Below are 21,793 nucleotides of genomic sequence, written 5' to 3'. Positions count from 1 at the left end.
CAGGGACAGCACGAAGCATCAGGAGCTCGCAGCATGTTTGAATTGCTCCATCTCCACTGTATGTCTTGTGAATCAGTGTTTCTGTGTCCTGCATTGCCAAGTTATAGTTATGTCCATATGCTTGATGATGCTACAGTTTTATGCTGGGTTTTTCTGCATTAATTCCAAAGCATATGAATGATGTAGTAAAATATTGACAAATGAATTGTGTTTGTTTACAGTTTGTAACTGGTGATTGGGGTAAGGCTGTATTCCTCTGCAGGAACTTTCCTTCAGCAGCTTTTTTCTTCATAAAGGATGCCTGAGAGAGCCATGCCAGTTGCTGCTTGCTGTCCTTCCTGCACTCTGCCTTGTGGCTATTGTCCTTATTGCAGTGCTGCCAAGCTTTTCATCGTTTCCTGTGGCTCGTTTTCATTCTAATGCTCATGTAGCCATGCATGCAAAGCGCATACTCAAAACTCAGGCATTGTTGCGTTGCTGCGTGACACTGACGAGACAGGTCCTGGTAGATCGATAAAAACCTCATGGCAGAGGTTTTTTTTATTGTTTTCTTTACCTTTATTCTGCACTCTGTTGTAATTTTCAGCGACATGAGGAGCAGATAAGTGAATAAGAGGGGGCAAGTTACCTGCACTTACATCATTGTAGTTGCTGTGATAACTTACTCCAAGCCCTCAAATGGCATAGCATTCACAGACTGCACTTCAAAAACTTTAACACAGTGATTTATGTTAAGGGAAGTAGTGGCATTTATTTTGCAGTAGAGTTCTGGTGTGAATTGATGACCGTAGGTTGCATCTGCACACACCGCTTTGTATTGGAGACTGGAAAGACACCAGCTAGTTGGCTGGTCAGAGATGACCTTTTAGATCTTGTAGTGATTGCTACTATAGCTGTGTTTCCCTCAAGTGGAACGGTTGGTTCGGTATGTATTTTTTCACATTAACTTTAGGAATACTACCAAAATAACTGGCCCCAGCTGTTTAATTTTTAGGGTCCCAGAGTTAATGGTACAAGCTAAACCAGCTCCACCCACTACAGTGAGCTGATTGAGCGACAGGAAAATGTAACTCCCTTGGTACTGGTGTTTCTTCAACACCCGCAGTCTTTTCTCATACAAAGCTTGAAGTTTTGTTCAAGCAGCCACAGACTGAGCAGGAAAAAAATTAGCTGCTGGATTACCTCCTTTGTTGTTCACTGTGTTGTCTGCCGTGTCGCATTCAAATGTCGTTGTTGGTTGTACTCACTATAAGTCCACTATATATCTCGTTGACGCGGCCAAAGGTAAAGGTGCTGTTCTCAGTCAAAATGCAAGCCTGACCCGAGGGCTTTACGGCTCCAAACTGTACTGTACCATGAGTCAAACACGGCATATGTTTCTGTTATGCTTCTTTTCCACTGGTCAAAAAACCCATCGACATTTACATGTCTGTTGTCTGCAATTTGGAAAAGTTTATAATCAGTATTCATTTGGGTCAAATGAGTCAGTAGATGCAGGTTTTTAATGGGCTAAGATTAGCAATGATGGAAACCGGACATATGGGTGAACATTCTAATTTCTTCATTTGGCTGTAGCTACAGCTCTCCATGGTGCTTTCTTCTGTTGTGTGTCCTGTTACCGTCTTCCATCATGTTGGATTGCGGTACGTTCATGATGTTGTACGTGCTTCACCAGAGGAAAAATAAAGGGACTCGTCTTCTGGCAATGGGAACGGAGGCAACTGCCTTCTTTTAGTGGGTTCAGCCACTTTTTATACCCTCTAATTTCTGTGTAGAAGAGGTACGAGTAAGCCAAGTTACTGAAGTACACTATATACTTTCACATACAACAAAATGTCTTTTTGTTGTAAAATGCACAAATTGCTAAACTGGAGCTGTATACTTCATCACTTCATTGAAACATTAAAATATGGGTTGACTATGAGCTGGATGCAGAGCTGTATGTAATTTCACACAATGTGTTGCCAAAGATTTGTATCTGTATCTCTTTTCCTTGTCAGTGTGGTTTGACCATCATGCTCTTACATGTCATATACTCATATTTTCCACTCCCTTTAATTCTTGAACAGCAGTCTATGTTGAGCTGGCAGATGTCTAGACAGCTCTAGATGTGACACATCTACTATTAATACACACACTGAGCTGTTGAGTGGGACAGCTACTCTCTTTTTGACCTATCCAATAGTTCACATCCAGATAAAGCAGCCAGCACTGTACTGCATCTGAATCAGCCAGATGTCAGTTCTTTTGCTGTTCTATTTCCACTACCACTTGAAATGCACATGATGATTTATTTGGACGATGTTATCATCAGATATGTGTCCATGTGTCCTTTTTTTTTTATTTCTTGAAACCGATTGTGATACCTTATCTTTGCATATGGGCCAATAAGGTTCAGACCCAATAGGATTGTCTGTCTGTCACCTCTTTTTATAAAGCTGTTCAATTGAACTCTTTTTCTGCACTACAAAGAGGAGAAGAGCATGTTGAGTAGATCACAGTTGTGCTGTATATCCAGGGAAATTGGGATGAAGAGGAAGAGGTCAGGATGAGCGAAACATTGGAGGCATGACGAGTGGTGATGAAGAGTTGAGTATGGCAGAAGTGAGGCGATACCGACATTGACTCAGGACGATTTCGATGGCTTGAAGAATGGGGGAAAAAGAGAGCTGGTGAATGATGATGGTGCAGGTGTCGGGACAATGGCTGGGGAAGAATAACTGATGAAGGCATGTGCAATGAGCTGTATTATTATAGAGAAAGACAAAGGTACAAAGGCATAGGAGTCAAAGGATGGATAAGTAGGGTTGAGTAGAGGAGGAGAAGCATAGAAAATCATGATAGTGTTTGGGTGATTTTCTTCCAGGTGCACTGATAAGGCCAAGATGGTAATACAAGTATTTCAATCATGTCATGTGGTATTAGTGTTATATATCACTTCCTTTTTGAAAAGTAGTTAATGGTTTCAATGTTGTGTCCCTCTGTCAGTGGGATTAGGCTGAAATTTCCACATAGATTTCTTACATAGTGGCTGGTTGAAGAATGGAGCAACAAACTTATGAACTGAGTCAATCTGATTCAGGGTATTCATATATATGTTTTTTTTTTACTCTAACATTGCAAGTTATTGCATTTAAATGTAAGGGCTGTTTTACAAGTCTGACCAAGACTGTGTGAGACAAAGATGGTCTACAGATATTATTGTGAAGGGCTGCCATGTTATTTTGTGCCAGTGTCTGGTTTGTTTTTTATTTTCCTAGAGGGCCTGACAGAGGCATTTCATTCTCTAGTTTGAAATGAGGAGCCAGTGTTGCTATGGTAACATGCTCTGAATGTGAGTAAGCTAGGTGTGAGGTAGCACTCCTGTGGTCCCTGGGGCTCTGTACCTCTACTTTCCCACCCTTTACGTCAGTGGTTTTAGCCAAACATTGGCAGAATACTACATAGACTAATGCAAGAGACACTGACAAGGTGTTCAATTACCGTTAGACAGCTTTTTACACGTGGAATGGAAGTTTGTGAACTGTTCACTCCCCTTCACCAAAGGTCAAAGTGTTATTGACACGGGATAATTCACAAAATAACATAACCTTTTTTCCCTCAACATATTATTGTCTTTATTCTCAAGACTTAAGCAGCTATCAAGTTTATAAAGTAGACAAAATCAGCTAGGTTTTCAGTCACAGTGTGTCTCAAGGTTGCATGTCCTTGTCCCAATATACAAGCATAAACAGATTTATTGATTTTGAGTTTGTCTGTCAGACGACAATGCTCATTTCCAGCAGTGTCCTTCCGAGTCTTCCTGTTTTTGTTACTGTTATCTTATTCTCACGTGTACAAGCTTGTTCTTTTATTTACTATTGAGTCCAGGACCGTTCGAGTCCAACTCTCCTGTGACTGAACATAAACATGCGATAATAATTCAACTCCCAATCACATTACCTGTGTGTGACATTAAGATTTTAGATTGTCAGTTTAGTCTGACTATTATAGTAATTTTTTCCAATGTCACAGAAATGCTAGTTTACACCCATAACTACTATAAAGGGATTTCATTGTTTTTGAAATTCAGATCAGGAGAGAAGCCCCCTCCAGCCATCATGCTAATATAAGACAACATGCAGCAGGCGATGCCTGGGACAGAGCTGCATTTTATTCTGGCTCTGTAGCTCTCTCATCCATATTCAGCAGCGTACATGTATTTCTCTTCTCCTGCCTCTCTCCTTTTCTCCTTGCCTGATGTCAACTCGCTCCCACTAACCCCACATGCAAACCAATATTCTTTACATGCGCCCATATTTTTTATTCTGTCATTTATGCCAAACAACACATCCTCCTTCTCAAGTCAGTGAACTGGGGATGTTCTGTCGGCTTCAATGCGTTCTGGCTACTCCTGTGTGCCGTGGTTCTTTTAACAATAACATCTGTTGTTCTTTCTCTCACTGAGGAGGAATATGCCTCAGTGGTACAATTAACATTTGGAATGGCATAGGACAAAAGTAGATTTAATTCAGTACCTGTATTTAGTCGTCGTAGGCAAAACATCCCTTTATTTCTGCACTTATGTTGACGGCATTGTCAAGTATTACTCCTAAAACTTTTGGCTTGAATGTGAAATCATTTACTTTGCTATGTACTTGCTATGTACCACTGTAGTTCTTAGCTGGGAGACACAGACGGCACATATTTGAAGAACTTTGTCCTGTAGCTTAAGTGTGGTAACATCTTAAGCTGCACTGCTCCATCCAGTGCTGTTCACTGCAACATGTTGGATTGGATCTGCATGTTTTTTTTTGTTTTTTTTTGTTGTGCTCTTCCGTAACTTGCAAATTAGCCTTTAAAACCAGCGTAAGAACAATCTTGAATCTTGTGTATTTTTGCGATATCACTTGAACTGCTCTAACCACTCAGTACACCTGCTAGTGACAGGACCATTTATGTCTATGTGATGAAAGTCTGTTTGTGTCTGTATGTGTCTGTTTTAAGAGTCTGAAGGTCTGGAGAGAAGTTCTGAGTACTCTCCTGGTTGACATGTCTGTACGTGTTTGTGACAGCTCAGTTGCCGTCACAAGCTCTCTGGTGTGTGTCAATTTACGTGTGAATCAACGTAAATTCATGAAAGTCATGAAATAATGCAGTTAAAAAATTAGGTTTAAGGATGGTTTGATCACGTTTTTCCGTCGCTAATACAACAGCCTGTTATTTTATGAGCAATATATAGTATACACCATTCATAAATATATTTTTGTTTGTTTTGTAGTGTAACTGTGTTTTTAACTGTATATCTTTGCTCTTCCCTGCTAATTGGCTACCATCTTCACTCTCAGAGGACAGAGTCTGACCTCTGTTCCGTGCTGTCTAACAGGTGTTCACTGACCACTCGGTTATCGCACATAATGTTAAACACCCACAGGTGCCGTGATAATTGAACGGGCCATGACCTTGACTTAGCCAACTTGTTTTTCCCATTTATTTCTTGAAGTGATGCTGTTGAACGGCATGTACCAGCCTCACATCGTAGATGCTGCTATGTAAATGAGGCAATTTCTTACGACTCATCCAAGAGTAATGTAAGCAACTTTATTTGAGATATACTGTTTACATTCTGGAAGAAAATTAAATCGACCAACACTCAACAGATTTGCAACAACTCTTATGCAAATGCTACAAATGATATTCACCTCAATCTGCTAAACATATGTGAGAAGACTCCCTGTATGAGCACTCCAGTTAAATATACTCTACTTTGCCTGAGGCACAGTCCTGCAAAACTGGCACAGACCCAGTTAAGTGTGGCCTTAAATTGGAAGAGTCTCTATTAAGAGATCCTAAAACCACTTGATAATCAGTCTAAAATCATTTTTTTAATGCATCCGCAAATTTGTTTTCCTCTCTCATGCTAACCTAGTAAGTATTGAAGGCATCTGAGCATTTGGGTGTAATTAGAAAGTTGCTTAAAAATCCTCATTGTGGTAATTACTCGAGAGCTGCCAGAATTCGACTGGAGCTGCTGTGATGTCTTTTCACCCCAGAAAAAAGTTGGCTGCTGTGGCACAGCTGCTGCTCGTAAACGAGAGTGAGTGAGTGAGTGAGGGAGAGAGAGAGTTAAGGACACTGCATAGTACCAGAATAACAGGAAGCTGTTTACTGTCCTAGCTTCATGGCTGTTCATCACCCTCCCACTGTTAGTTGTGTTACTTGGCTGTATGCATGTGCATGCTCGTGTATGTCCCTACAAGCGTTTGCCACACAGTTGGAGCATCACATGTTTCAAATGGCTACTGGATACAGCAAGATGTTGAATAGGGATTGGCATTTTTCAAGCAAAAATGGGATTTGACAGTCACTAGGGATTATCCGATGAATATTCATATCTGATTACTGTATAGTATCACAGCGCATATACATGCCACATCTGTTGCACGTGTCTTATTTCAGTAATAATGTTGAACATTTATATTGCTGTCTTATCGGCTCACTCTGCAACTGAATGATGCAGCGTGGATAATCCAGAGCAGCGGTAATACCTGCATCATTTTCAATAATCACAAAAGGTTGTATTAATATCAGGGCTGCAACTAGCAATTCTTTTCATTTTCATTATTTGATTTGTTGATTATTTTCTTTATTAATTGGGTCAAACCTTGAAATGATGATGTTCTGTTTTGTTTTTTCCACAAACCAAAATGAATCAGTTTTAATGATTTATTTGTTATATGGAGTAAAGGAACCAGAAAATATTCACATTTAAGAAGCTGACAAATCAGAAACTTGTTTTAATTAATGAGAAAATGCTCAAACCGAAGAATTCATTATCCAAATAGCTGATGATTCATTTAGTAATTGAATAATCATTGTAGCCCTAATTAATATAGAGCAGTGTTTCCCAAACTCGATCTAGGTTCCCACTTTTTATAGACTAACTATAACTATACGACTAACATTGGCCACATCACTGAGAGCAGATTTGTACATAATGTAGCGACTGATTTACAGCCACATCTGTACAAATAAATCACTGAATGTTTGGGAAAATTCTGCAAATTTGTTCGGGGACCCAAAAAAATCTCCCCTGCGACACATTTGTGGGTCCTGACACCAACCTTTTAGAATCTCTGATACAGAGCGTATATAACTATATGTCAGTAAAGCATTCCCTCCTGTCTGAGATGTGTCTACATTTGAAGATTTCCCCTGTACTCTTTTAAGATGGCAGGGAGTGATTGTTCTGACTGACAGACAGAATTGATTTGAACGTGATTGCTGCTGTGATTGGCGGGGAACTAAACACATGAATTTAAGAAACATGCGTTTCTTTGTGTCTCCCTCTTCCTCAGATATCTGGAGTCTGGGCGTGATCCTGTTCATGTTGGTGTGTGGCCAGCCTCCCTTCCAGGAAGCCAACGACAGCGAGACCCTCACCATGATCATGGACTGTAAATACACTGTACCGGCTCATGTCTCCAGCGCCTGCAAAGAGTGAGTTATGGAACCTATAGGAGAATGAAATATGACAGTTCAACCGAAAGATTAGACGTAAACATGAAGCCCTTTTTGATTTTATATCTAATATCAGCAGTGTCAGCTTCCTTAGATGCACACAGGTCCTATTTCACAATGCTCACCACTTTATGCCCGTGTTTATTGGATGAATCACTGTTTTCTCATTGTGTGTGTGTGTGTGTGCTTACAATCCACATACTGTATTTGTGGTTTGGAGAACGGCCAGTCCCATTAAGCTTAGAATGACCCTGTAATCAATAATCAAAAGGCATTCGCCTGGGGTATTTGTGGTGAAACTCAACTAGAGTAATATACAAAATTTGTCTATGGCTGCAAATGAGTCACAGTTCATTATTCTCTCCAGAAAAGGTCATTTATAATTACTGATTTATGATGCATTGATTACTGAAGTAGTCGTCAGCTATTTTGATAATCATTTAATCCGTTTGAGTGTTCTCTAATTTTTCAGCTTATTTTTATTTCAAATTTAATATGCAAGTCCTGTGGAGGTGGTTGCCTGTAGTCCTTGTAGAAAAATAGTAAGTTTCTCCCATTTCTTGGGAAAGATATATTGAAGGTCATCCTTAACTTTATAAAGACCATTCTTTGAGACTTGGAGGATCAGGTTTATTAGTAATATTTTAAACCAGTCCTTCGCTATCGCAACCCTCGAAAGTACACCACCCTAACTGTTGGGTTGGAAACAGCATTGCAGTTACAAGCCTCGAACCAAGTGTGATGTATTCCTTTAAGTCCTTTAAGATTTCAGAAAAGGATTTTCTTGTTTCTTGTTCTATATGCTTTCGCCAAAATGTCCACCACTGAACTGCCTTCCTCAGTCAATTCCTCAGACTTAATATTGAATAATTTTTGTTCATCATCATTTTGAGATTTATGGAACAAATAACTTAGAAAATAATGGACAGGTTAATCAATGGAGACAATCATTAGACGCAGCCCTGTTTTTTAGTGTGAAGCCTGGAGTTGTACTCTCACAAAGTCTGCTTGAATTTATTTATTTTTTTTACTGTTTTCATATCTGATTGCCTGCTGGTGTATGCTGGCCAACTCCACAGGCACCCAAAGTACTTTATGTTTCTTTTTTTTTGCTCCCTGGCTTTTTTAAATCGCCTGTTGCGATGTGTTGCATGCATGGGACGTTAGACAGTTATTTTTACTTTTTTAACAAAAACCATAGGCATGTTTGTGTGACCGCAACTGACTTGGATTGGTAAAAGTATGGAGTGTAGGCCTTTTAGATTATGGATCGCATCGTGTCTGCGAAAAACTAGTTACTAACCCTTTCAAAAATAATCTCTCAAAAATGCTTCTGGCTTTACTTCATGGCAAAGTGGATCTCAGTGGAACACAGCAGCAGCTACTGTGATTTATCTAAGCCCCAGCAGACCAATTTGCTCTGGTATCTGGCAGTGAGTGAAAACCCCTTCAAAGAGCGGCGCAGTCCAGCTGCACCCATCAACACACGCTCCACGCTCCAGTCGAGTCAGGCTGGTTGGCAGAGGCACGAGCAGGTTCTTTAAAAAAACATCACAATCTTGATTTTTGTATGCATTATCTCTCTAAAGATGGTGCTGGTTGAACTTTTGAACCTCAGAAGATGATTCACTTATTTCCCCCTCCAGCAGCTGTGGCCAAGCTCAATTAATCATATTCCTGATGCTTTAAACTCATATTGGGTTTTTTTTCCAAGTTAATGAGACATTATAATGTTTTCTGTTTAACTAATACCATAATTTATAGTTTTTAGACAGTTGGAGGTAGGGGATACTGTATAAAATAATGTAATTGCAGTCTTAATACCATTTCATTTTGAAATCCCACCATGGTAATGAGCAACGGCATCCTATAATACAGGAAATAAATGCTTATCTCCTGTGAGTCGAGGCAGACATCTGACTAGATTGAAGTGCTAAGCTTTAGCAGCTGGGAGCAATCTGATGGGCTTGTGGGTTGAAGAGCTGATTGTTGCACGCTGAGTCTGCAGGCTTATGGTTTTTTATCGAGTATTGAGTCATATCATTCGAAAAATATCCAAACTCTTGGTCCATATGCACGGCAGCAAACTGTCTGGAAAGAAAAAGTTACAGACTTGATTCAGACACGCTCGGGTGAGGACGAGTTGTTGGACTGGTAGAGCTCACATTCCCCGTGGTTCAGCGCATGAACCTATTCCTGTGCTCAGACTGTGAACTTATCTGAGAAGAATGAAATTAAAATCATGTCAGCTGAGCTCACCACAGACAAGGTCCAACTTAGCACAGTTTCAGCTGTTGGTGTGCACATTATTGTATATAGTCCTGTTGTTATTGCTGCTGCTGCTGCTGCTGCTGCTGGTTGTCATCCTCTGGGGAAGAGAGCCTCACTAGCTCTGACTAATCCCCAGTGTGTCTGACAGATAGCAGAACACTGTTCTGCCCAGCCTGTTGGCCTGTAGCCTCCATCATCATGCAGTCTGCTCACTCTTTATCACAAATGCATTGGGCATTTGACCGAGTCTGGAAGATTTAATTCTGCAAAGCCAAATTTAGATGATGTTTGCACAGTTTTGTCACAGTTTTTTAGTTTGAAGCACACATGTGAGTCTGTGGGTGAAATAAAGTTGCTTATTTAGATTTTTGTCGGTTTTAATCCATGTCTCAGTGAAGTCAAACTACGTGCTTCCGTCTGATCACATCCTGAGCTCTGACGAAGCAAATGTATTGCACTTTCTGTCACTGTACAATATTCTATGGAATATTCTGTGGATCTGGTGCCCAATGAGGGCTGACCTGCCAAAGGGAACATTCAGTCCTGTTGTATACAGAGCAATAAATGTTCTGCATAAAAAGATTTTAGGCAAAAGCTTCTTTATATTTAAACTTATCTAAGCTTCCACTTCTGGAGCATGAACTTCTGGGAGGGAAACAGTCGTAACATTCAATTAACATAGTATATTTTCAAGTTCTTCCACAGAAAACCACATTTTAATTTTGTTGCGTTGCTTTTACCTCTTCATGCTCATGTTCCACCAGCAGCAGTAAAACATTGCCTGGGGCCTGAATCCTTCAGAGTAAAATAATTATTTAGATATATACTGGCACAGATTTAAGTAGTGTATGGAGTGCAGGGCTGGCATATAAGTAGGAAAATATTAGATCAAATTTTTAAAAGAAATGTATCTACGTTTATGAGCTCTAGTAGACAAACAGTCTACATTTATGGCAGTAGATGTTGGGCATGTTGATATAATTTTCGATATACTGTGCAGCCCTATTTACATTAGTTAATGCTTCAAGAAACCTAAAAGCACCAATGTTAGTGTTGCTTCTTCATCTAATTGTACTTCCATTATAGTAAAGTAACATTTCCATGACAAATATGAACACAAACACTTAAGGAAATGGCAAGATGTTCTTTCTGAACATAAACATGTAAAAACATAAGACAACACAAAAACTCAAAGATTTAAATGAGAAAAAAGCTAATAATGAAGAAAACATGGTCCTGATAAATCGGGCAGTGGAGCAAGTGATCTTTCAGGCACCTCGGGAGCAGCCGCAGCCTCGTGCACCTTTTTCTGTCACGCACAACGAGCCTTAGTGACAGGTTGACAGACTAGAGAGTGCAGGAGAAGTTCTTATCTGTGGGAGAGAACTCTTATTGCATGCCAATCGCAGGTGTGCACACACACACACAGCTGTAGCTGAAATGACAAGGTCTGGCTGTCAGTGTGGACTGTAAAAAACTTTATAAGGGGGTTGGAGCAAGCACACGATAGAGAAGTGCACAATCTACAGTACAATAATCAGGCAAAATGCTAACTTCAACCTTTTTTCCTCCCATTTCATGACTGAAAATGGCTTTAGAGATCTACAGTAATGTTAGTATAAGTGTAAAAATAAAGGTTAGATAAATGGGCAGATATTTATTGATCCTAAACTAGGATATTTTTGTTTTACAGCTACACTTTTACAACTCTTACAATATAAGATACAGTATATAGAAGGATATGAGAGATGAAATGCAAATACAGATGTAAACAGAGCATAAAACAATAGAATAAAGTGTTAAAATGCAAGGACATACACCACAGCTAATCAGAGAAAAGGGAATAAGGGAAGACAACCATACATATCAATCAACGGTGATTACTATCTATAAAGTGCAGTTGTGCAAATGTGACACTGCGGTGTTAATAAGTAGATTGTGGTTGAGTATATGCATCAAAATCTAATGATTTGTGAATAATGTGTAAGTAGTTGAGTCAAATGATGATGTTGATATACTGAGTTGTGAGAAGGAGTAAGATTAAATAAGCGTAGGCTTGTTCCTGCTCCTTTTGTTTATTTTGTTTTTATAGATCATTAGTCCTTACGTGTGTGTGATAAGCTTTAGCTCAATTGTGTGAGTGAATACATATTCATAAAATAATGTTCTCCCACTCTATCTCGTCCCTCTCTCCTCTCGTCCTGGCTCCAGCCTTATAGACCGCATGCTTCAAAGAGACCCCAAGCGACGAGCGTCTCTGGACGAAATCGAGACGCACACCTGGCTGCAGGGGGTGGACCCGTCCCCGGCCACCAAGTACAACACTCCACTGGTCTCCCACAAGAACCTGTCCGAGGAGGAACACAACAGCATCATCCAGCGCATGGTGCTGGGAGACATCGCAGACCGAGAAGCCATAGTCGAGTAAGTTGATATAGACCTCACTCCCCCTGCACTTGTAAACACAGTGGGGTTGAATGTTCTTACTTTCTTTGAACACAACATCAGCGCCCCTTTAGTTGATCATGCTTGGGTTGCTTTTACACTACTCTACTTTCCTTTTTTTATCCAATTTACACAGGTTAATTTATCAGTGCCATTTTTTTTTAGTTTACACTGCAAACTAAACTAACAAAAGGCTTGAACCAGAGCAAAACCATAAAACAATGACATCAATCATCACCTCCATACATGGTTTAAACATACAACTGTTAAAATAAGTTTTTTTTGAGCTGCAACTAATGATTATTTTCATAATTCTCATTTGATCGTGTATTTGTTTGGTCCATAAAATGTCAGAAATTGTTGATTAGTGTTTCCCCAAACCTCAAAATGATGATGTTCTTGAATGTCTTCTTTTGTGTCTTCAAACCAAAATGATTCAGTTTTAGTGATTTCATGGAGTGGAGAATGAATGGAGCAGAGAAACCAGAACATGTTCACATTTAAGAAGCTGAAAAAGCAGAAAACTTGTTTTTATTATTAAAAAAAATCCTCTTAAAACAGATAATCAATTATAAAAATAGTTAAATTTAGTTATTAATTTATAATCAATTAATTATAAAATCATTGCAGCCCTTAAGTGTTTTAAATGCATAAACATTATGTTGTTATATTGACTTTTTGTTGCTGCTATTTTATTGCAGTAAAATGATTCCACATCTTTACTGTAAATGACATTTATCCACAAAGACTCTTAGTCACACTATTCCATTCTGTCCTGCCACATAATGAGCGTCGGGCCTTTTTTTTTTCCCTTCTCACTCCTATTTGAACACAGAACAACACTAAGAGAGAGAGAAAAGACCTGCAGCATGCTAACAGCATTTTCACTGTCAGTGTTTGGCCCCTGCAGCTCTTAAGATAAGCCTGTTGTGCTGCGCTGCATGCTGGGAAAGCAGTGAGAGCAGGAGCTGCATGGGGAAAATATCAAGAGCAAGAAAAGCGTGAAACATTTGTTGATTTCAGAGTCATGATTTCAGGTTAACACTTGTTTCTCCTCGTCCTTGTTTCACAGCTCACTTTCTATCTCACACGACAGAGGTGTGTGAACGTGACAACAGAGAAACACAGTGTACACTTGAGTGGAAACATTAAGGGGGCTGTTCTATCAACACATTCAGGCTATTTGCAGAAACAGTGTTATAAGTTTCACGTTACGTAAGAAGGAATTAGAGTTGTATTAAAAAGGCTCGGTTGTAGCTGTATCCTCCACTTCATTTGTTCTGTATTTTACTCTTCCATTTTTCTATTAAAGACAATGACAATATTTATATTTTTGACAATATTAATATTCAATATTGTCAACCCACAGTGATGTCAGCCATCACTGGTGTTTCAAGCCTTGAGTTTCATATTTTGTATGTTTCAACAAGACACATATTGGACAGTACTACCTGTCAATCCCACAGTGTCCACCCCCCCATACATGCAGTGTTTTATGCTCTATTTTAGTCTAAATGGGACCATAAATCATAAAACAGACATCATGGTGTATTGACGAAGACCTGATGCTAGTAAGTGCGGTCATAAAAGCCTCAGGAAACATTTACTGATGTTGTAAATCAAGTGAATAGTAGGCTTATTTTCTCATGGCTATTTCAAGAGAATGCAGGTTCAAACACTTTGTCCTCTAGACCCTGAGATTCTGATTTCTTTACACTTTATATAGTGTATTCTATACACTATACTCTTTCTCTGTCTTAAATGATTTTATATTGTATAATGTAGCTTCCATGTGTGGCTGCTGTTGTTTTAGAGCCCTGGAGACCAACAAATACAACCACATCACAGCCACATACTACCTGCTCGCAGAGAGGATCCTGAGGGAGAAGCAAGAGAAGGAGGTCCAGACCCGCTCGTCCAGCCCCAGCAACATCAAGGCACACTTCAGGTAAAGAACGATGCACTGTGGGGAAAATAAGGTCACATTCAAAGTCCACGACGACGCGGCAAGCGTGACAAAATTACCAGTTTCATTTCCAGAACACAAAAGAGCGACCTTTTCCGTGCTCTGGCTTTGAATAAAGATCACTCCGGCCTGTCGCGTCACGTCCAGCCAGAGTCACTTAAAATTCAATGGTGTAATTTTCCTCGATGGTGTCCGTGTGTGCAGGCAGTCCTGGCCCACCAGAATGGACATGCATCAGGACATAGAGGACAGCTTAGCAGCGTCCTCCATCTCCCACGCTGGAGGCCCACAGTCTCCAGCTCGCAGCACGGAGAACCTGCTCAATGGACATCGCTCCAAAGGCCTGATGGAGCTGGGCCGACGAGAGGAATCGGTGACTGACTCAGCGGCCCAGGTACTCACATCTTCATCATACTACGCATGATTTCAGCTGTCCTCAGAGAGCGTCTGTCCATAAACGAAATTAACACTTTCTCACAACTTACATCTTCCAGGGAGCCTGTGCCGCCGCCGCCTCTGCTTTTTGCTCTGGTTCAGGGATCATCAGGGCTCCAGCTCCCTCCACCTCAGCAGCAGCCAAGCAGCGAACATGCCTGTTCAGGTCTGATCCCTGCGTCTGACTTCCTTCCTCTTTTTTATTTACAAACTGAAAAAGAAGTAGCCGCTATGAGGCACATTGTTATTATCGATCAATGTCAGATAATACATACAGATAATACAGATAATACATTTCCGGATTGAACTTTGAGTCCCTGACACCTCAATTATGGACTTAAGATACTGTAGTGCCTTACTTTTAAATGTAAACTAATGTCTCTTAGATTTCAAGCTGTTGACCAATGAGTTCACATACTGCTGAAGGAACCTCTCAGCGCCACGTGATTCTCTGTTTGATTGTAAATACAGCAAAGCAAGTCAGTGTAGTAATGCAATCAGGTTAAGGTATGACTGAAAACACGCCCCACGGAAATCTCCAGAAGTGAATTCTAATGCTCAAAAAATCCATTGGTTCAGCAGTTTGGAGAAAGCAATACTTCTTGTCCCTGCCCGACCTTGCACTGCTGCTGTATACTAATACACAAATGCTCCCTCAGTCATTCTGAATGTTTTTCTTTGACAGAGCCCATTTGTAGATGAAGGATAAGCATACAAATAATGTTGTTTCTGTTCATGAAGCCCAAACAGAAATGGAATAACAACAAAAATCTCCCAAAGTTAGGCACATTGTCTGGATTTGTATTTACACGCTTCAGTAAAAGTAATATCATTTCATTCTTTTCAGGTTGGAGGAGGATGAAGAGGAGGAGGATGACCCGTCTCCTCTGCCGACCCAGGTGATCCTGCGCCGTAAGCCGCCCTCTGTCACCAACCGCCTCACCTCCAGGAAAAGTGCCCCGGTGCTAAACCAGATCTTCGAGGAGGAAGGGGAGTCTGACGACGACTTCGACATGGACGAGGGTCTGCCCCCCAAGCTCAGCCGCCTCAAGATGAACATAGCCGCCGCCACCAGCCTGAGCTCCGGGGCCGGCTCGTCCCCGGGCTCCACGCAGAAGCGGTACCAGCGACGCAAGAGCCAGGGCAGGGGGTCGTCGTGTTCCAGCTCCGAAACGAGCGACGATGACTCGGAGAGCCACCGGAGACGTTTGGATAAAGACTCTGGTTTTAGTTACGGCTGGAACAGAAGGGACAGCAGTGAGGGGCCCCCGGGCAGCTCGGGAGGGAACGGGGGAGGCAGCAGCTCAGGGCAGGGGAAGCCTCCCGGAGAGGGAGGAGGCACCTCTGGTCCAGACCGGGGTAGTCCTCCTGAAGGAGGTGGGAATGGAGGTGGGGGAGATTGCGGTGGGGGAGGCGGAGGGGGCAGTAAAGGACAAGACAGCCCCTCCAGCTGTTGTAACAACAGTAGCACTACTAACCCCGCCCTCAGTTCTCTGTCCCGCTCAGCCCGCACTGCGAGCCGTGGCACCGAGCTGGTGGAGAGTCTGAAGCTGATGAGTCTGTGTCTCAGCTCGCAGCTGCAGCACCACCGCGCGGGGCGAGGGAGTCGAGGTGGCGGGAAGTTGATCATAGACCCGTGCAGCCTCTCGGGAGGGAGCGTGAAAATCCAGGAGAAATCAGCCTGGAGGATGTGCATCGGCTCCACGGGAAGCCTGGACACCATCACTCTACCCACCACCGCCACCCTGCCCCGCACCCACTCCACCCACCACCACCACCACCACCATCACCATCATCACCACCACCGCAAAACAGCTCCACATGACGCCCTGAGCCTGAGGGCGGGGCCCACTGTCAGGGACGCTCGCAGCAACCTGAGCGCTTTGAAAAACGGCGTGCTTCAACTACCTCTGTGCGAGAAGACCATCTCCGTTAACATCCAGCGCGGTGGAGGCTCCGGGGACGGCCTGCTCTGCACTGCAGCTCCGGCCAGCTGCTGCCAGGTCGTCTGAGGCTCCACCCCCCCCGCGCCGCCTCTCACACAGACCTCTTCATCTTCTTCACCTCATGAACTGAACACGCGATTCCACCGTCTAACGGTCCCGTCTTGTGTGTCGCTGTAGCAGATAGCTGACCTCACATCCTCGTCCTCCTGCTGCTGCGTCGCTCCACTTCTGTCGCGTTGAATTATTTTGTTGTTGTTTTTCCCTCTGAATTGTGTCGTTTCAGAGCTTCATGTCAAAAGCTGCTTTTAACATTTTACTACTGTTTTCTAGAGATGTTCCCTTACCTTTTTTTTTTTTTCTTCTATTCAGCACTGATTCCGATACCTGAACCGTTCACATCCACTGATCCATGAACTGCACTGATACCCGTGCATTTTTAAAAATACCTTTAAAACTATTAACCGTGTATGGAAGTGATGGTTGCTCTCGTTGTTGTATGACCAGCCTCCGTTTTAAACCCTTTGAAAAACAAAAGCCATAGAACTTCTTTCATTATCTAGTAACAACTCATAAAAAACACAAATGAATACGGCAACTCTTTCAAATTCCATCCCCTGTTTTTTTAAACATTTCAATATTTTTGAATTTTTATTGAACGTTAAATAAAATGAAGCCTATTTTTATTATGTACCATGTATACACAGGCTTGTATTTGACCAGTTTTCACCGTCATCCATCGTGTGGTCACTACACATTCTGCCCACTAGAGGGCAGACGTTGTTTGACATCATGCAGCAGCAGTACTTCTCGAAAGTGCTCTATTTCGTTTACATCGATATTAACTTGTTTTAATATTCAGATTATCTCTAAATTATGTAATCCAGTCCGGCAGCCATATACAGTACATATTACTGTTTCACTTACGTCTTTTCCCGACATTAATAACTGCCAAATAATTGGCTTTTTGTCGCGGACATCACTTCTTCTACATATCAGAGGCAGAACAACGCTACGTCTGTCTTTGAACAGCGTAGAGGAACAGATTTTCTGTTATTTTGGTTACATTTTCATACTTTAAAGACGTGGTATTGGATCAACGTATAGATTTGCCTACTCGCCGATACGCGACCTAACGTCTTCATCAGTATCGGAGGCTTTTCAGATACTCGTCTCGGTATCGGAACATCTCTACTGCTTCTTCCTCCAGCTGCAGATTAGTGGAACTGGTTTTAGATCATGTTACGATGTGGAAAGGCTTTGATTTGATGGTGACTAAATACAGACAAAGAACACAGTGGTTAACGTTCAACGTTCTCTATCAGATGTTACACATCGCTATTACCCTTAAAAAATATATATATATATGTATATATATATACACATCGGGTGTTGTGATGTATGATATGAAACAGTATTTTTTACAAAAAATATTTGTAATATTTCAAGATCAAGTCTTAATTGTTGAATTAAACCATGATATTGTAATTAATAATATATTTAAAAAAATATATTTTGAAATGTCATGACCGTGGGGAAAACGTTTGTCTTGAAGATGACATTTCTCCCTAGAAATTTAAATTTATTCTCATAATTCTCTCTCCACGCATGGTCAGTCCGTTCATTGTGACTGTAGTAGATTAAGAGAGCAGACCACAAGACAGGGCTGCAACTATAAGTGGGCGGAACTACAAGCAGGAGGCGGAACTACAAGTTGTTTAAACGCACCCACTGGAGAAAGACACCCACTCACCATAACCCTTATCCTCACCCTTTCATAACCACTCGCCTTTCCCCAACCCTTAATTCCAACCTTATGCTGCATTCCATATGTAGTTTGAATTTCCTGTGTAAGGAAACTTGGAGCAACCTCACGCACCCCAGATTAGGATTCCGGAAAGTGAATAGTGAAATCATTAAATCGTCGCAAAAGTACTGTTTCACTTTTAATTTTTTTTTGTGCGCAAAATCCGACAGAGCGTTGTTATCGATGTGTATTTTGCTAACGAAGGCTAGCCCGAGATACGTTTGAATTTCCAGCTTTTCGACTGGATCGCTGTGAACTCAGGGATGATGTCACTTCCAAGTTCCGATTTAATTGGAACGCAGTGTTAATTGCTAAATTTAGCCACTCCCCTTCCTCTATCTACTCCCCTTTCTCAGCACCTGCTATAGTTAGGAATCGCCATGAAGACACCATGATACAATATTACGATATTTAAGTCACAATGCAATATGTTCCTACACACTGACTCAACGTTTTAGTCTCTTCTCATGTGGTTCTGTGTGATTTGGACCTCTTGAAGTCCCGCCCCCTTTTCTTGCCATTCTCAGATGAAGTCCCACCCCCTTAATTTTGATTGGTTAGATGGTGGAGGCAGAGGCTACAGTGTCTCTCCACGTGAACATGTGGTTCTGTTTGTGTATTTCAGTGAGGACAGTTGGGCACTTTTAACACTCCATACACTCCCCTTCCTTCACCTCTGAACTTTTAGTCTGTAAAGATCGTTTGTTTTTCACACAGAAAAAAAAAAGCAAAACCCTGGAAAATGTCCATACTCAACTTTCTGGACATTATCCAGGGTTTTGCTTTTTACCTATAAAGAATGCAGATCAGGGGGGCGGAGTCTGCTAGAGACGAGTCCACAGATTTGACAGATTCTCTCTCTCTCTCACGAGAACATTTGGAAAAAATGTCCCTAATTCTTGTTTTTGCATAAATTTCAGCAGAATTCCATGAACATGTTTGGACTTCAGTGCAGGTCTGAAAGCAGCCTGAGGGATGAAAGCGCTCACACAACAGCTAGTTTAAGGGAAGAAGAAAGGTCTTGACCTCTGACCCCACATTGCACTCAGACAATCTGTTTGTTTTTGTGTTTTTTTTAATGTTTGAAATGTTTTATGTTTTATTCTGACTGTTTTATCCGCGTTCATTCACGTCAGTGTTGGTAACAGCCCCTTTAAATATGGACGTGTCTCTGAGCGGAGTGTGTCCGCTCCCGATGCTGTAGCAACAACACTCACATCCGCCATGTTTGGAAAATGTTACTGCTGTCTTTTGTATTGAAAATATACAAGCTTTTTTTATTATTATTATTATTATTATTATTATTGTTATTTTTTTATTCATGCTGTAGTCGCTGAATATTGTTGTTTTTTTAGTGTCTGTTTGTTGTGATTCGGCTCCGCCTGCACTCGCGCATCACCCAAAGCTTCACTGCACACGTCGCTGCAGTGTGATGACACGTTGTAGATACACTAAAGGTTTATTTTTAAACTTTATTTTTCTTTGGCTGTTGTTTGTGTAGAAGTGAGCGCGTGCGTGTGTGTGTGTGTGTGTGTGTGTGAGTAAGCAGGAGGAGCAGCTGATGACGAGCAGCTCGGAATGAGCTGAAAATGAACAAATGGAAAATAAGATAAAAAGGAAAATGGGGGAGATTCCTCAAGGGCATTGGCAATAAGCTATACTGTGTGTTGCAGCTATCTGTACAGAGAACAGTTTTCTTTTATTATTTTTGTTTTTAATTCAAACTTGTGCAGCTTCATCATGACTTCATTGGACTGTAAAGGAGAAAAGAAAAAAAAAGAGAAAGCTGTGTTTGTCTTTGTTTTCTCTTGGTTCTTGTCTGTTTTTGTCTCCTTTTCCTGTTTTATTTTGAAAACCAAATGTACATAGTGTTGTAAATATGGTGCTCTTTCTCTCTAGAATAGCCGAGTGAAACCTTTTAGCTGTACAGCCATCTAGCCTTCTGATAAGATTAGTACTACTGTGTGGGCGCCTCGGCTCAGAGCGGAGTGGTCACCACGTGGCCGCGTTCGCAGCGTCACGTCGGGTACCGCCCCCCCCACCCCCCCGACTGTCGTCTTACTCAGCTGTAACCAGGTGAACGACGTGCATGTGTTTCAATGTTTGACATTCAGTGACACTGAGGGAAGAGAGCGGAACGTTACTGGACCAAAAAGCAACAGAAGAAGAAGTGACAGGAATATTCAGTGTATTACTCTGTAGTTGACCTGTTGTCAGATGTTACATATAGCTATGGTAATATCCAAAAATAAAAGTGGAGTACTGTCGCATATACACATGCTCATGTGACTCTTTTTTTCTGTCCTTGAAACCCTTGAATGTTTGGCCTAAATGGACATGGGTCATTGAAGCTTATATTCAGCCCTCTGGTTATCTAATAAAGTGTATGATTGGAGATTTTCTAAATTTAATATACAAAAAATAGTTTTAAAAATCTGGTGCCCCCTCAGGGGTTTGGACCCCAGGTTGGGAACCACGTTATCTAACAAATGCAAACTGAAGAATACATATTTTACAACTTAACAAAAAGGGGGGGACTTCTTCTATGGAGTTGAAACGGTAGCTTGAATCCATGATGAGGCATTACTGCCCCCTTCTGGAATCAGAAAACAGCTACACATTCATTCATTCATACACAGCACAGCTGTCAGGAGCAGTGTGAGGTTTAAGTGTCTTACCCAGGGGCACAACAAGGGGCTGGGGATCAAACCCACAACCTTCCAGTTGAAAGATAAACTGTTCTTACACTAGTCCCTCACTGACCCTTTAGTTTGTTAAGAAACAAACTGAAAAATGATGTTAAAAGAATTAAAAGAATTTTCCTCTCTGCAAACTCAGCCACTAGAGTGACACACACACATGCATACACCTCGACCTGACTTTAAAAACCTGTCTTCAATTTAGTAATTTACATTATGGGGACTTGAGTCCCCCCTTACCTTAACCCTTAAACCCTTTAAAGTTGTGTGGACCAGCCACAATATACTCACAAAGATAGGGTTTGCACACAGACTAATGAAGACACACACACTTGTGTTTATATCTTAGTGAGGACACCTTACATCAGGACATCATGCATTCTCCTACAGACCTCCCCCCTTACCTCACACCTGAGGTCTTTTTTTTAAGATGTGCTCCTGCTCCAACACACCTGATTCAAATGAGTAGGTCGTTACCAGGCTTCTGCAGAGTTTAACGACAAGCTATTTGAATCAGGTGTGTGGAGAACATCGAAGAAGACCCGCAGGACCAGGACTGGGAGACACTGTACCAGTAAATGTCCTAAAGAGGTAACAAATACACACTTATGAGGACACTCATCACCAGTCAAAACCTTTGACTTAACCTCAGCTTAATTCTAAGTCACAAACTGGTTTTTATACTGTATGTTAGCAACCCTTAAGCTAACACTAACACAATGTCTTC

The 21,793-nt window shown here is 41.4% G+C and overlaps 1 protein-coding gene across 1 annotated transcript in view; it reads left to right on the top strand.

The window, feature by feature from the left end:
* The window catches only part of snrka (SNF related kinase a), a 29,212-nt gene extending 8,571 nt beyond the window's left edge, over positions 1-20,641 (top strand). Inside the window, exons 3-8 of the mRNA XM_044024559.1 lie at positions 7,338-7,479; positions 11,983-12,195; positions 14,030-14,164; positions 14,387-14,576; positions 14,677-14,783; positions 15,465-20,641. Coding sequence (XP_043880494.1) covers positions 7,338-7,479; positions 11,983-12,195; positions 14,030-14,164; positions 14,387-14,576; positions 14,677-14,783; positions 15,465-16,629 — 1,952 coding nt within the window. The 3' untranslated portion in view covers positions 16,630-20,641. The remainder of the gene's footprint in view (positions 1-7,337; positions 7,480-11,982; positions 12,196-14,029; positions 14,165-14,386; positions 14,577-14,676; positions 14,784-15,464) is intronic.
* The last annotated feature ends 1,152 nt before the right edge of the window (positions 20,642-21,793 follow it).

Source organism: Solea senegalensis, linkage group LG4, assembly GCF_019176455.1.
Source record: "Solea senegalensis isolate Sse05_10M linkage group LG4, IFAPA_SoseM_1, whole genome shotgun sequence".
NCBI classification, from domain to species: Eukaryota; Metazoa; Chordata; class Actinopteri; order Pleuronectiformes; family Soleidae; genus Solea; species Solea senegalensis.
This window is presented reverse-complemented; position numbering and strand designations above follow the sequence as displayed.